The sequence below is a fragment of the Rhopalosiphum maidis genome, chromosome 2 (genome assembly GCF_003676215.2).
Source record: "Rhopalosiphum maidis isolate BTI-1 chromosome 2, ASM367621v3, whole genome shotgun sequence".
NCBI lineage: Eukaryota > Metazoa > Arthropoda > Insecta > Hemiptera > Aphididae > Rhopalosiphum > Rhopalosiphum maidis.
Window position 1 is genome coordinate 46,674,274 of NC_040878.1, and position 17,220 is coordinate 46,691,493.

A 17,220-nucleotide genomic window follows, 5' to 3' on the forward strand; every position below is an offset into this window, starting at 1 on the left:
GTGCACAAGAGCAACGCGCCTTTTTCGGACGAGTCCGTATTGTCTATATTACATTGTACAGGTATGATGCTGCGCGTGCCATGGCGCCGCCGCCGCGAATTTCTCGAGAACACGCGCCATTCAACCTATAGCAGGTATCTAATATATGTATAAACATTTATTATTACATTGCGTCCGCGTCGTATCCGCATAAGTATGAAATAGCAACAACATATTGCGCGTGTCGCATTGTAAACGTATATTGTATTGTATAAGATAATATTATATTAACTATAGAGACGACGGAGATGATAATGGTGATTTGTTATCCTAAACATGCGTATGCGTGCCAACATATACCAACCGTATTGATTTGAAACGTGTTTGTTGCGATTTTTCACGATATTAGTTTCTGAGTGGAGCGATTGAATGTATCGGTTAAACAATGACGTGTGTTGTTATTTTATTTTTATTTTTACTTAGAACTAGCTGTATAACCCGAGTTCGTCCTGGAAAAAACGAATAGTTGTTTAGATTTAGAATGCTTAATTCGGTTATATTAAAAAAGAATGAAAAATGATCATTTACCAGGTCATTATGCAATTTTTCTAATTTTCTTTTTATCAATTCAGTAAGTGCCAACTGCCAAGTGTTACATTCTTAGAATATTATTGATAAAAAAAATATATTAACCAATTTATATTATTGTTCATAAGATGGGTTATGTAAACATTTGATGCCACCCGGGGTGATCACCCCCCTCTATCCCCCCCTATACGTCATAGTACTACACAGTAAATGCTGAAAATCATAATTTTATCGGGGTTTTTAATAAACACGTTATGTACATCCTATAGAATGTATAAATAATAATTATTTATTTTTTCACGCGAATACACGATGTATACTATAAAAGCTTAGTAAAAAAAGTAGAGGCCACTAGATATTTTTCTTCTGCAAGGAAAATAAAAGTATCATATTTTATAATATGTTATTGGATATAATGTATAAACGCTAGTTCGCTTTGAACCGTATAAGATCATATACACGAATTCAAGACCACGCATAGATTTGAAATCGATGTTTAGCTTTAGATCGTTGCCAAGAATGATGTATACTCAGTCTCTTAATATTGCAATAGATTCATCTCCCGAGTCCCGACCCAAATGGGTTTTTAAATTTTAATAAGGACGTTCAAACAAGTTGATGCAATGATGCTACTAAACTTTTCTATCGGTTCTACTAGATTCTGACTGTAACGATAAATATATTCATTTTACAATGATGAGTGGTTTCTTTCTTCGGCCTATCAACACCTTTTAAAACAATAAAAATGTTTTTTAAACTATTCATAGTTTATTTTCAATTTTTCTTAATTTTTTTTCTCCAAAAATGTCGATAAAAAACTATCAAAATCACAAAAAAAAGCAAACTATTTTGTAATTAAAGATTCATAAAAACTTTTATTTTTATAATTTAACACAATATTCCTCATAAGTAGTTCATATTGAAACCATACAATCTTAAGTATATAAAAGCAATTTTTTTTTGAAAAGATTTTAAGTTCAAATCAGATAAGTAAAGTGCATGATTATTATATATTTCTTATTGATATTATACTTTATATAAACATGTGTATTTCAGTATTTTGTAGGTGATTACTGACGATTACATTCTCCAGTACTTATAAGTTATAAGCATAACCTTCACGTAAAGGTTTAATGATATAATATTTTTTAGTAACTACATAATATGTGTATGGTACATCAGGTACCTGTAATTCACTAAATCAGTGGCGTAAACATACATTTTGAATAGTGGGGAAAGGGGAATTTGTTCAAACTCGGATACAAGTACTGAAAATAAAATAAATTTGTTATATTGGACATTTTTGTTTTTCTATTGGTATAAATATTAAATTCTTACCAATCAATATCAGCCAAAAATAAATTATTTTAATAGAGATTTATTTAAAGTTAATAGGTTTGGACTTTGGAGGTGAGTCCCTCATTTACCCTATTTCCCTAGAAATACAAAATTGATTTACATCCATTTTGAAGTTTTAAATTTGACATACATTTTTATAGGCACAATAATAGCTGTCCAAATAGAAACAAATCATTTGTTGAAAATAAAACTTTTAGTGATTACTTCTATTCGGATAAACATAAATTATGTACTACAGCTGTTGAAGATGATGAACCAATTGATTATATTACGTAAGTAATATTAATTTCTTTTAAAAATTAATTGTATTCGATTTTTCAATCCAGCAATATTAACATTGAAAACATGCTAAAATGATTAAGCTATAATAAAAAAAAAAAATTTCAAAATCATATAATATCACATTTGTGTGCCCATAGAATAAGAATAATGTTAAAATGTTAACTTACTATCTTGTTACAAATAAGTATGCTACGAATCTAAATTGAATAAATTCATTGAATACCTAAACTATATAATTATTTATATTGTACTATTACGGAAGAAAAGTAAAAATACGATTTGAAATTTTGAACAACATTCTTAAATGAACCAATGTATAATAGTATTTTTTGTTGTTACAGGGAATTGGACGATAGCTCAAAAATACTAATTCGGTTCTTGAGGATCTAGGTTTTATTTTCAATAAAATGTATACAGTTTAACCATCAGAGATAAAATGTTTTAATGTTAATATACAGTTTAATACCGGATATGGTTCAAATACTTATACATCACAAAATCCAGAAGTGAATATAATATATTAGCTTATTTAATAAAATATTTAAGTGAGTAATTTCAGGTTACATTACAAGTCTCAAATTAATTAAGTAAATATTAAATAATTATATAAGTGATTAGGGTATTAGGTACATTACTAATTAAAGCATTTTTTTTTTTATTTAATGAATTAAGACTTCAACAGCAAAGGTTATTAGTCTGTAAGATTTTTACATAGTTATATCGTTAGTTACGTTTTACTGTATTATCATGGATGGACGGTGGTCTTACACTACATAAGGTTAAATAACTTAAAAACTACTCGTTCAAATGTTAGTTTGGATACAACTTTAAATTTTCAAAAAAATCATCTATTTGACTATTTACAAATTATTTGGAATATCGAATATAGGATAGTAAACACTGACATCTGACGCACAGTTCGCAAATGTCGATGACAATATTGTCACTAGCGCTATTGATATAACTATGTTTCTTAAATACAGTGCTTGAGCGTTGAGCCCAATAGCTTTCAAAAGCAAACGGAGAGTGAATCTGCCCCCTACACTATCAAACTATACATATAAATGATAGATAAATGAAAATTTATCTATGATACAATTTAAAATAATAAATTAATAACAAATTAATGATTAACATATTATAACAATAATCAAACAAATATAAACAGACAACAGACAAAAGTTATTCAGTTATACCTATTAACAATTAAATCAAAGCTATAATTCTCAAATATGACTGATGCTAATTTAGTTATGTTTAAAATTTGAATACAATAGTATTTAACATAACTATACAAACTATACAAGGATAAAATAAATATTGTGTAAATTCAAAATTTTTAGTTAAGAACTATATGTATTTATATTGTTAGTTTTTCCTATTTATCATCTAATCACAGATAGATAAAATAGTCTTAAGATTAATTGAATAATTCACGTAAAATAAACGGTTAATTAAATTTACAAAATACAATACGGTAATTAGTTGTCATTGTAAAGTGTTGAATGTTGCGTAGTGAAGAATTCAATAAGGCTGTTGAGGGCCTGAGATATATAAATAAAATCGATTTATTGGTATAAGTACAATAATATACAATATAAGTACTAGTAAATTCAAATACTGACATAATTCTGATGCTCAAAAACTAATAAATTAAATACATTTAGAATTGTATCTATTTTTTTTATATAAAACTATAGGTGTCGTATTAATTACTATATAACCACACAACAATAATTGTAACAAAAAAAATTGAACTCCAAATATATTCTATTTTCCAATGATATAGTTATACATCTTTTATTATTAAAAAATATTTATTAAATTTAAGCGATTTTCGGACATTTAAATTGTTTAGTGTTTTTAAAAATGTCTAAGATTTGTCAAAAGCTTGAAAATTTGCAAAATATATATTTTAATTAGAAATTTTTAATTTGTATAGCTAATGAGTGAAAATTTAATACAAATTTCATCATAGGTAGTTCATAATAAAACCAAAATATCTAAAAAAAAAATTCAATTTTATAAGAACAGTTTTTATTCTAAGCATTATTTGAAATTCAAAGTTGGATGAAATAAGATTTTAACGAAGAATAATGTTAATTATTTTGTTGTAATTCAAAAATATTAATTTTGGGTGGCATAACATTTGTACGTATAAATACATAATGTAATTATGTAAATAATACATACATTTGTAAATACATAATGTAATTTTCAAAACATTTAGCCTGTACCTATTTGCCTATATTTATACTACGAACATATTATATTCACACCGTTCTCAAAAGTGAATAACAATAATATAATTTGATTTGACTATAAGATACAAATATTATAATTTTCGCATGCAATTTCCTCTCTTATTTAACATTTTTTGCATACTAAGTTAGTATTACTAACGAGTAAATAACGACTTATTTAAAAATTTGGCCCCAATGTGAAAAACTATTACGAGCCTTTTCCTTTTCTGAATAAATATAAAAGAAAAATATAAATTTGTATGTGTATGTCTCTACAAGATAGTAATTTCTTTTGTAATATCGAGAAAACTTAATGTCTTAAAAACATTAGAAGCCGTAAAAAGTAAATCAATTTAGGAATTTTTATTCTCTACTGCAAATGTATCATAAAATTTAAATTTGTATTTACTCCTGGTTGAACTACTTAATTCTTTATTTTTTTCATTCTATACACAGAAAGAAAATAAAACATTATAACTTATAAGTTATAAGTAAAATTCAATACAATTATGATAAAAACTGTTTTAGTTTTGTTAACTATATTGGTTATGATTTTGTTGATTTAACTTTTATTTACTATTATACTATTATTGAAACTACTGTTATACTATGTAGTACCTAACCAATAATTAATATCAATACTTACGCGAGTTTTTATGAATAAGTCAATGTAACTATGTAAGCTGTGGTAAATCGTTCACTGGCGACGACATTATAAGCTATCGAATAACAATATTATAAATTATAATGATTATTTATAATCAAATACATAACACGAGTCACAACCACGAATTAAGATATACCTTAACCGTTTTCCTGCTGAATTATTTTTTTCCAGTTCACAATACTGTGCTGTGAACTGGAAAAAGGGAGTGCTTTCTCCTCCAACTACCCCTGAAAATTAACTTTTAAACACAATTTGGTAATTTAAAAATGCTGTATATTAAAATTGTATAAGAAATTGCATAGTATTATTCTATATTGTATCATTATATTATATTATATTATATTGTATTATTTTCATTTACTGAAATTAATTACTAATTATATTACTATCTATATGGTAGTATATGGTAGCTATATACTTGTGTATTTGATGTTGTACAATCCATGATTATTATGAACAATTTTGAAATTTTGTCCACCCCCCAACTAAAATTTCTAGCTACACCACTGTATACGTTTATAAAAATATTGTGAATATACATTTTTTATATTTTTAATGAGTAAATTAACCACTTATTAAGAAATTATTAATTCAATTTTCAAGGATTTTGACCCATTTATCAACTTTTGCTATTAAAAAACACTAATAAAGCACGCAAATATAATTGTCTATAAAGAGCTCAAAATGAATTACAATTATTTGAAAATTATACCGTTAATAGAAAAAATGATAATGAGAATAAAAATACATTTTTATGAAAATAAACAGAACGAAATGAAAATGACAGTACTTGTCGTGTACTTCAGTACTGTTCATTAAGACTTTTATAAAATTGTTAATCGTCTCCGACGAAAGTCGTCGATTGTCGTATGCCACGGATGACGAATATTATATGATAAATCTATATAGAACTCTTTGTGATATTATACGATCTATTTTTCTATTTTAGCTGTTTGACATACGTAAAATTGAAACATATAAACTAGACCAAATCTTTATAGATAAAATGCAAAGTATTAATATTTTATTCTAATGAAGATGATTACAAATTATTTACTACTTTTTTTTTTATGGTGAGTCACTGTCTCAAAGACCACTGACAAGCTGCCACTGCAGGTGTTAATAAGTTTATAGCATAAACAGCTTAAAACTAATCTACATAATATTTTGAATACTTCTCTGTTAGTGTTAAATAATAATACGCGAATAATCGTTATTTTTCGTTAAAATATCCAGTTTTGTCAATATTCAAATTTGGTATATGTACTACAGTAGCGCCGAACACGGATATGAACTGGGGAAAATCCCCCAGAAATATTTATGAGTGGGTGGGTGATAATCAAAAATAGTTTGTTATGCAGTAATCTGTATGTATATATAGTTAGAAATAAATATAGTACTATTCGAACGTAACTAACTAAATATTTTTTTAGTAGGTGGGTCTAACACCAGCATTTTTTCTCCATAACATGAAATATAGATCGGCGCCACTAGACTTACGACTAACCTCTGAGACTGGGAGTGAGAATATGAATAAAGTTAATACTTTTAAGCAATAATAATAATATAATAGTAGCTATAGTTATATGGTTATATTAAGTTATATACTGTTCTGATATCTGATTAATATAAAAAAAAAAAACATAAAATGGTGACCAGACATGAGCTATGACTATTTTAATTAGGAAGTGGAATGTTCAGTAACTTCAGTTACTACACTTAAATTTTTTATTAGATGTATAAACGAAACCTAACATTATGAAAGCTTTATTTATGCATTTATTATTAAAACATTAGGTTATAATAGAAAATATTTTTTAATTGTCTATTAAACAAAAATTATATGGATTATGTTAGATAACAACTGTTATACTAGTGTTACTACGATATAATAACGTAAAAGCATTTAAATACATTGATAATTAAAAATTAATAATAATAATTACAAAATTAATTAATTTGTAAAACCATTATGATTATTTTAAACCCCCGTCAATTAGATCCTCATGCGTCATTTTAATTTCGCGTCAATTTCATCCTCTTGCGTCAGTTAGTCACCGGGATCTAGCTGTCGAAGGATCTATGTGACCGTTCACATTTAGATTTGAAATATTGTATTTTTGATATTCTTTCTCACAAAAATTTTAATGGTACGTTTTAATTCTTAATAAATTTAAGCGTGAATTATTACTACGTTTGAAATATATCTTGAATCATAATTCAACTTTTAAAATAAATTCGCGCACTTTTGTTTTATATACCAACGTAAGAAAAATTATTTTATTGTATAAAAGCATATAATCACAACAAAAACATATGTTGATACTCTGATAAGAATATGAATATATTATTTTTAAGTTGGTTCACACTACGGACCAAACTACTACAGTTCTGTGTTCACAGTTTCACATGATATTGACTGATATTTTTTATGTTTTTCGATTTTGATAAATTTTAAGTTTTATATTAATTTTTGTGTACAAAAAATATCCTGTTTTAAAAGTTAATAGTTTTTTTTGTATTCTTAAATTATAATGGCAAGTGATGAGATACCATTGGTTAAAGCAATCGCAAATTACAGACCACCTCCATTAAATAAGGATACTACATTAAATTACTACGCCCCGGCATTTGGCACATTCAACTATGCATTTTTATCGATCAATGTTATGAACCCTGGACTTTTGCAAAGGTAATTGGTCAAACTAAATAATTGTCACATTATCCAAATATTAATTGGTATTCTGTTTATGATTATAGAGTTCTACCTAAACCAGACCTCACAAATGTATTTTTATTCAACTCTTGTATTGGATCATTTTTATTTATTGCTGGACGCCCGCATCTCAGTGAAGCGCCTTTTAAACTACGCGTAGTATACAGGTAAAAAATTATTCATTAAGAGGATTTTATACCCGCATGTGTTGTCTCTGTCTTACTAATGTGGATCATAGCAAATTTGTGTTCGGCAAAACACATTTTGTGCTTTAATATAAGAGTAAATTTGATAGTAGTTGAATGTATTCTAATATTAAAGGTAATATCACAAAATGTGTCCGGCTTAACGCAAATTTGCTATGATCTACATTAGTAAGACAGACAACACATGTGGGTATAATGTTCTCTTAAATCTAAACAATTGTTATTGTACACCTTTTTATAATAATAAATATTTTTGTATTTTTAGTGTGTATGGATCAATTTTGTTCAACATGGGATCGGTATTATCATGGGCTATTTTACGTAGTTTATTGCCAAATAACTCTGGTTTAACTACTGTTGCTGGTTTAATCTCAGGATTTGCATTGACTGGCTGTGGTGTTGCATATTTGAGTTACAATGACAAAATCGTTAAAGCAAATAAAAAATAGAAATTTGTTTTTATGGTGATTACTTAGTTTAAATAACCTCCTAAGTTCTTTGTAGAAATTTAATTTCAATTTCATATAGAGGGCTGATTTTTTTTATATCATTAATTTGTTATTTCTGTTTTTTTTTTTATATATAATATCGCTGGTAATACCAGAATTATGATAAGAAATAAAATAATCCAATTTTATAATATTCATATTATTCAAAATTAAATAAATTTATTCTTTATGAATGATCTTTTTTTGTATGTATATGTATGCATATTTACATACGTAGGTAATGATTTGTAATTTAAAATAATCCGAAAAAATCATTAAATGTAGTACTACCGCCATTAAATAATTGTTTGATATAATAAATTATAGTTATTATTTATAACTTATAGATAATATAACTAAGTATAATATTAGTGTTCATTATATTTAGTAGATCATAAATATTATCATGTTTCTTAGACTATACAGTATAATATGTTTTTATCATACCATTTATAATTTTGAACTTAAATACTTTACATAATTTTATACCTGATAATTTTCTTTATAAAAATTTAAGTGCATCAAATAAATGTATACTAATATATTATACATAATGAAGAATATTATTTGATAATTATTGAGTTAAAATATACAATGTAGTGTTTATAATTTTTTTTTTTATCACATAAATTATAATACAAATTTTAAAATGTACAATTTGTTTTGTTTTTATCATTAGATAAAATTATTTTATTTCATAACATATTAAATTAAAATGAACTAAAAATTCAAAATGTTGATTAAAATTTAGAAAAAAGTACTTATTAACAATGGATAATGATGGTGATGAATATAATATACGAGGTGATTATTTTATCATGAACCACTCATTATTTCAAAAAGTATTCATGTTTTTAAAAACATTTTTTTACATAGTTTTAAGTTGTTAAAAAATTAACGATTTTATTAAAAAGTTATATTTTTAAATATTTTTTATCCTTTTATTTTTTTGAATGACAACATAGCATTTTAATTTCATATACCAAAGCAAAATAATTTTTTGAGTATTTTGATACATAAAAATCGAATTTAAGGCGAATAGTTTATAAGTTATAGTATTTGAAGTAAAGATAAGCGAAGTAGTGAACAAACATTTTGCAGAATAACCTCCTACTACTCCACTCTGCGCATCTTAAAATATTTTTAACTCATAAACTATTCGTCCTAAATTTGATTTTTTTGTATTAAAATACTCAGGAAAATATTCTGCTTTGGATTATGAAATTAAAACTATGTAATCATTCAAAAAAGTAAAAAACAAAAAAAAATATTTAAAAATATAATTTTAAAAAAAAAGTTGATTTTTTAACAACTTGAAACAATGTAAAAAAATATTTTCAGAAACATGAATATTTTTTGAAACAATGAGTGGTTCATGATAAAAGAATCGTCCTGTGTACTAATATCATTTTTTTTATGAATTTTCAACTTGCATAAAATTTGAATATATAAGGAAATTATTTAATATTAAGAGGATGCCAGGCGTAGTATTTGTTATTTCTCTCTAACCCACATACAACATAGCAAATTTTACATTCACAATAATGACTATAACCATATAAATTTCTCAAATTAGAGTAAAATGACGTCTTATAAAATTTATAGTTAAGAACATTATTTAGGGCATCTCATAAGCATTTTATTATATTTTAATTTTAAAGCGAGTTATAAATATTTTAAAATTGTAAATTGTTTATACATCTTAAAAAACTCATAACTTTCTTTAAAATTAAAATATAATAAAACACTTATGAGATGCCCTAGATAATGTTCTTAACTTTAAATTTTATAAGAGGTACTTTTGCTATAATTTGAGAAATTATTATGGTTATAGTCATTATTGTGAACATCAAATTTACCATGTTGTGTGTGGGTCAGAGAGAAAACAAACAGTATGCTGACATCCTTTTAATTGATATTAGTAAAATATATAACCTTCATAACTTGGAACAACTAAACTAATAAACATTAGTCCACTCACGATTTTCATTATTTATTTTAAACAATTATATTTTTATGATAGAAGTGATTAAATATTTTGCAAATAATTAAAAAAAGTTATGATAATTTGAAGTTTATTGTTTTGACAGGTTTTACTAGCAGTAAAGTTTCAATAGTTATTTGAATTTTTAGTTCTTGTGGTTTGTAATAATTTAAACTTGCCGACTTAAATTTTGACTACATTACTCAAGTTTACTTGGAAACTAAAAATTTAAAATTAGAAATCAGTATATGAATTAGTTGTACAATGATGTGTGTTTTTTATGCCTGAAGTTGGAGATAGTATCAATTAAATCTAATTCACAACTATTTTTATAGAAATCATCCTTAAAATTGAATAAGATTTTTGCTCCTAAAAGTGACATTAACAGACAGGCAAAAAAAACGTTTTTATTCTATTTAATATTTATTCATCTTTTCACTCAATATCTATTAGGTAGTGAAAAATAATTTTTTTGAATAGGTTTATAAATAAAAAAATGATAGTGTTTAAGCAATTTTTATCAAACTTATTGGTATAATCACAGAATAAACACTCGACATGTTTAATATACTATCATCTCTACATAGGACAAACCACTTCAATGTTGTATAAAACAACTAACAAGGATGTCATATTGTCATATTAAGTATTATATAACAATATAATAATTATTTGAACTCCAATCAGTGCCGGCCTGATGGTTTTCTAAGAGGATGTAGTACCTGCATGTGTTACCTATCTCCGTCTTACACGCGACTCGTACAACATAGCAAATTTTCATTCATCAAATTCAATATTGTACTGTTAGTTTTGATATTAGAGTGAACTAACTTATTATACAATTTAAAGGTATTTAAGATTATTATCCAGGGCTCCTCATAACCTTTTATTTATATTATTATTTTTAAGTAAGTTATGAATTTTTGAAACTGCACATTTTAAAATGATCTATTCATATGTTATTTATCTTTATTATTTACTACTATAGTGCTATGGCATGGCATACTACCCTGAAAATTTACGATAACTACCCCAGGATAGAAGTTTTGAAATAAAAATTGTGCGTATTATTTTTGAATATACATGTCCTTTAGGAATGTGAATCGCTAACTGCAGAAAGGTGACAAGTCCACTTTTCCTTATTTTTCAGGAATGATAAAAAATTAAATGTTGACATGTTCCTTTTCTGTAATAAAGTGAAATTTCCAAACACTAAAGGTATTTAGTGTTTGGATAGTCGAATTTGATTTCTTTAAACATCTGCAGTAAATGATGTATTTACGCGTGCTTAATGTGAAATGATAATAAATAAATAAATCAAAACTGATAAGAATGGACTTCCTTTCTGCAGTTAGCGATTCATGTATTATTTTTATCCATCATGTTCAAATAATAGCCTATTGACTATAGGAATGTCTTAATTTATTACCTGATATACAAAAAAAATAACCAATATTAAAGTAGGTATCGTAAAATACACTCTGAAGTTTGAATGAACTAAATTATTTCTATAATGTACTTTGTAGCAAATAAAAATAAGTATGTATTTACTTGTTAGTTGTTACATTGTAATAGATTATTAGTTAATAAATTCACAATAAAAATTAATTAATGCATTTAATTCAAGATTTATAAAGTCATGAATATTATATTTAATAATCAGTTATCACTAAATAATTATTATAGTCCTAATTTCTAATATTACATACATATATAAAAATATGTATCATGATATTATTATTATAACGCTTTGTAGCTTATATTATACTTTTTAATCCTGAATAGTACGATAGTTATTTGTTTATAAAATGTTTAAGGATTAATACATGAAGTCATGTACAGAAACAATCAATTTTGGTCAATTTGGAGATTGAATACCAACGATGAATTGTCAGTCGACTTCACTAAATAAAATAAATGAGTCGTTGCGTGTACTCATTTTGTCTCGTAGTGACCAACATATGGCAATTATCAAGGGGTAAACATTCGGCTCGAAAAGATTCAAATTTAAAAAATCAACAGGCAAATTGCAATTCTGAATTCACAATTTCATATCATTTACAAGTTAAAGCTGTTGTTTGTTTAATCCGTAGTCCGTACTCCGTAAATCCGTTAAAGGCTCGATTGGCGCCGCCGCCCAATTATCGCTACCGCGACTGATCGACCCGGTTTCAAAGACGATGTAAAAATCAAATTCCTTTGTTGTTACTCCGCAGCAACAGCTGTTTAACCGTTCTTCCAAGGTCTTGGCGCGCACTTTCGGTCCCGCTCCCACCGACCACCTACCGTTTACCATCCGCATCGCCCGTTTTTGTTTTTTATTTATTTACTCGGATAGTCGGATGTGATATTATGATTACGCTCTAGTGCGATATTCTTGCACGTTCTCCGCGCCGATCTCGCTGAAAACCAGTCGAATATAATCTGTTTTTTTTTTGTGTGCTTGTTCACAATATCATCTCCACCACTAAAGCCGTCTGTCGTCTATACGTAGTGCAGTTAAATCGTAAGTATGTCGTCCGCCACTCAACTTCCATCAGCTACATAGTACGCATGTTAATAATATTCCGTACTTAACCTTAAATGTCGTGTGTTCCAACTGTATTTTTTTATTTTGTGGTATCACGGAAACTTTTATCTTGTACGTCAATTCAATCGTTTGTCTATTCTTTGCACAGGTGCCGTAACCGATAGACATAAATCATGTCCAACACGCACAGAATGCGGTACAAAAACGAAGGCGTTGACTCAAAAGAGTTGCGTCGCAGGCGTGAAGAAGAAGGCATACAGTTGCGCAAGCAAAAACGAGACATTCAGTTATTCAAAAGGCGCAACATCAACGAAACTATTCAAAATGATGACTCTGATGTAAGTGTGATATGCTGTATAATTAAGACTCCAATATTAACACTAGTTAATTCTATAATCTAACCCAATGATTGAACGTATCTGTCATTTTAGAAGCTGTGAAGTAATGTTAACTATATCAAGTTTAATTATTAAAATATATTCTATATTATTTATTACTTTTTGTTTATACAGTATATAATTATTCAAATGTTTATTTTAACACTGTCTACATTTTTACTAGAGTTCATAAATTTCAAACTTACTTCACTCAATTAATGTAAAATAAATGAAACCTTAATAATGTTTTTAAATGCTCAACTTTGATATTTGATTCAATATTATTTTTAAACCTACCTTTTACTTCTATACAATGTCCAAAATTATTGATAATAATTATCAATACCTAGTACCTAATTATAATTCTTGAGATTACAAATATTTATAGCTATTATTTATGTATTTTAATAGGTACTAATGAGGTGGAATAATCATTTTCTATAATTTTGTTTTGGATTTTTAATTAATATTTGTTTAAAATATATGTAATATGTTTTGTTAACATTTTCAAATGCGTATGTTTATAGGTGGTTTTACCTAGTGCTGTGACTGATTGGTCTAACATAAATGAAGAACTGCTTAAACATTTGTATAGCATTAATGAAGAAGATCAATTAAAAGCAACACAAAAGTTTAGGAAATTATTGTCATCTGAACCTAATCCTCCTATTGATGCTGTTATAAGTACAGGTGTTATTCCACGATTTGTTGAATTTTTGAAAAACACAACAAATAGTCATCTACAGGTATATAATTCAATATATATTATTTAATAATGCTATTGATTTAGCAATTCTTAATTCTTTTACCTTTAATTTTTCTTAGTTTGAAGCAGCATGGGCCTTGACAAATATTGCTTCTGGAACATCAGAACAGACACGAAAGGTAATGGAAGCTGATGCTGTACCGGTATTCATATATTTGCTTGAATCACCACATGAAGATGTACAAGAACAAGCAGTTTGGGCTCTAGGAAATATTGCTGGTGATTCTCCTATGTGTCGTGATTATGTTTTGAATATGGGCATAATGAAGCCATTATTAAAGTAATAATTTTTATATAAATTTATCAACTGTATAATATTATAAATGTATTCACCTAATTTAATTTTACCTATGCAAATATTTAGTAATTATCAACTTTTATTATACAGTGTCTCCCGTGAGGATTTACCCATTGTGATATCTCCTGAAATAATGAAGATACCATAATTCTGACTTTTTAATAAGATTCACAGGAACAAGAACTACAAATATTTCATATTTTAATTTATTTTAAAAAAAGTTAAAAAAATTTTTTTAATTAAATTATTTTCAAAAACATTGAAAATAGCCATTTTTAAAGTTAATTTTTGTTTTAATATTGACATTTCAATATTTTAATTTCATGAATAACCTAATTTTTAATATTTTTTCTAGTTTTGAAAAAAATTGCTAATTATTTAATACGACAGTGGTATCACATGTGGCCCGCGTGCTCATACTGCTGGTTTCTCGAAACTAAAAAAAAAATATTAAAAATCAGGGGGTTCGTGAAATTAAAATATTGAAACGTTAATATTAAAAGAAAATTAACTCTAAAAATTGGCTATCTACAATATTTTTGAAAATAATTTTTTAAAACTTTCCTGTGAATCTTATTCAAAAGTCAAATTATGATGTCTTCATTATTTCAGGATATATCACATTCGTTTATGCTGTTGAGGTCTTAGAAATATTAAACAATTCATTTTTTATCAGTAAAATCAATTTTATGTTACATTTAATAGGTATTACAGTGAATAAAATTGATTATTTTATTAAAGTTATAGTAAAAATATTATCTATGACATCTCCTAGATGTTAATTGATATTTTGACTTTTAAGTGATTTATAACTTCATAAAATATTTACAATTTTAAAATAATCGTTTAGGGATTTTTTTTTTCAACAACATTTATTATTTAAAAATCTATTAACATTTTTGAAATTATCTATCTAGCATAATTTTCAGTTTAAATAAAAAAAACTTTTTTAAAACAATTATATTCTTTATTATTATAATTTTTAATTTCATATTCTCTAGCAGAATATATTTTATAATATTTTGATGTATAAATATTGAAATTTTGTATTGTAAAATGTACTTTTGTATGTCACGACAACTCGTATATATATTTTTTTTATTTTATTAGGCTATTAAATAGTTGTTCACGTCTTTCAATGACTCGTAATTCTGTATGGGCTGTATCTAATTTATGTCGTGGAAAAGTACCCCCGCCTGATTTCACTATGGTGTCACCAGCTCTACCAGTTTTATCTGAATTGTTGAGTCATAATGATCCAGATGTACTGGCAGATACTTGTTGGGCTTTGTCATATTTATCAGATGGTCCAAATGAAAAAATTCAAGCAGTTATTGATGCTAAAGTTTGTCCAACTTTAGTTGAATTACTTATGTGAGTTATAATTAATAACAAGAATTAAATTGTAAATAAATTGCATAGCATTACTTTGTTATTTAAAGGCACACACAAAATAATGTTATCTCTGCTTCTTTGCGAGCTGTTGGTAATATAGTAACTGGCGATGATCTTCAAACACAAGTTGTTCTAAATTGTTCGGTCTTACCTTGTTTACTTACCTTGTTAGGATCACCAAAAGAAACTATTCGTAAAGAGGCCTGTTGGACAATTTCTAATATTACTGCTGGAAATAAAAACCAAATACAAGTGAGATATTTAATATTCAAAAGTTAAAACTAAAACACTGGTAGAATACATTTTATATTTATAGGCTGTTATGAATGAAAATATATTCCCTGCACTCATTCATATTATGGCAACAGCTGAGTTCAAGACAAGAAAAGAAGCTGCATGGGCAATAACAAATGCTACGTCTGGAGGAACCCAAGAACAAATTCAACATTTAGTCGAGCAAGTATGTATTTCTATTTAAAAATATTTTAATATTTTGTTATTTATTTTTCATACTTATGTTTTTAGAAATGTATCCCTCCACTGTGTGATCTCCTGACAGTCACAGATGTTAAAATTATCCAGGTGGCTTTGAATGGTCTAGAAAATATTCTTAAGTTAGGTGAACAATTAGCTAGACAAACTGGTGCTGTTAATCAGTATGCTGTTCTGCTAGAAGAATGCTATGGGCTAGACAAAATTGAATTTTTGCAATCACACGAAAATATTGAAATTTATCAGAAAGCTTTTGGAATTATTGAACGTTATTTTGGTTCTGAAGAAGATGATCCACGTGTTGCACCATCTGTACAAGAAACTGAACAGGGAATTGAACAGTATGATTTTAGGGATCAAAGTGTCCCTATGACTAGATTCCAATTTTAAGAACTGTTACAGGAAACATGATTTGATTTTTTTCAATTGTTTTGTTCATGATTCTTATTTGCACATACATTTTAGAAAACAATAGAGACATTCTCTATCCTTTAAAGAACTTGTGACTGATTGCATTCAACTACTGGTATATTTCCGAAGATGATGAAATAATATTTGAACGACATTAATAAATTGGATTATTTCGACTAGTGTTTTTACATAATGTTATATTTTCTTTTTAATATTACACTCCTAAGAATCAAGTAATATTATATTAAAACAATTTTGCTTGAATAATAATATATTTGGTAATTGTTGTCACAAGTTATTCAGATAATAACTTAAAGTATGACTTCTTCAAACTACGTTAATCAATAATACAAAAATATATTTTGTACATAAATGAGATATGTGTAGTCATTTTTGTTAAAATTGTAATTATTAAAAATAAAAATAAAAAATTTACTTA

At 26.4% G+C, this 17,220-nt stretch overlaps 2 protein-coding genes across 3 annotated transcripts; both read left to right on the top strand.

The window, feature by feature from the left end:
* The first annotated feature begins 7,488 nt into the window (after positions 1 to 7,488).
* Positions 7,489 to 8,911, top strand: LOC113554036. Its single transcript, XM_026957687.1, has 3 exons — positions 7,489 to 7,810; positions 7,879 to 8,001; positions 8,306 to 8,911. The coding sequence occupies exons 1-3, from the start codon at positions 7,653 to 7,655 to the stop codon at positions 8,487 to 8,489; spliced, it is 465 nt and encodes a 154-aa protein (XP_026813488.1). The 5' UTR covers positions 7,489 to 7,652; the 3' UTR covers positions 8,490 to 8,911.
* Positions 8,912 to 12,824: 3,913 nt separating this feature from the next.
* Positions 12,825 to 16,969, top strand: LOC113554997 (importin subunit alpha-7). 2 transcript variants are annotated; one of them, XM_026959239.1, is made up of 8 exons: positions 12,825 to 13,022; positions 13,191 to 13,380; positions 13,947 to 14,165; positions 14,245 to 14,465; positions 15,594 to 15,857; positions 15,926 to 16,130; positions 16,195 to 16,338; positions 16,404 to 16,969. In XM_026959239.1, the coding sequence occupies exons 2-8, from the start codon at positions 13,216 to 13,218 to the stop codon at positions 16,758 to 16,760; spliced, it is 1,575 nt and encodes a 524-aa protein (XP_026815040.1). In that variant the 5' UTR covers positions 12,825 to 13,022; positions 13,191 to 13,215; the 3' UTR covers positions 16,761 to 16,969. The 2 variants fall into 2 exon arrangements, with proteins under 2 accessions (XP_026815040.1, XP_026815039.1); XM_026959238.1 differs by having other exon boundaries at positions 12,825 to 13,018.
* Positions 16,970 to 17,220: the final 251 nt, after the last annotated feature.

Excerpts from the sequence above, each read along its gene's own strand:
- LOC113554036 (XM_026957687.1), top strand. The coding sequence starts at position 7,653 with ATGGCAAGTGATGAGATACCATTGGTTAAAGCAATCGCAAATTACAGA. Across the intron at positions 7,811-7,878 it reads AACCCTGGACTTTTGCAAAG|AGTTCTACCTAAACCAGACC; the intron begins GTAATTGGTCAA and ends TTATGATTATAG. Across the intron at positions 8,002-8,305 it reads AAACTACGCGTAGTATACAG|TGTGTATGGATCAATTTTGT; the intron begins GTAAAAAATTAT and ends TTGTATTTTTAG.
- LOC113554997 (XM_026959239.1), top strand. The coding sequence starts at position 13,216 with ATGTCCAACACGCACAGAATGCGGTACAAAAACGAAGGCGTTGACTCA. Across the intron at positions 13,381-13,946 it reads TTCAAAATGATGACTCTGAT|GTGGTTTTACCTAGTGCTGT; the intron begins GTAAGTGTGATA and ends GTATGTTTATAG. Across the intron at positions 16,339-16,403 it reads TTCAACATTTAGTCGAGCAA|AAATGTATCCCTCCACTGTG; the intron begins GTATGTATTTCT and ends TTATGTTTTTAG.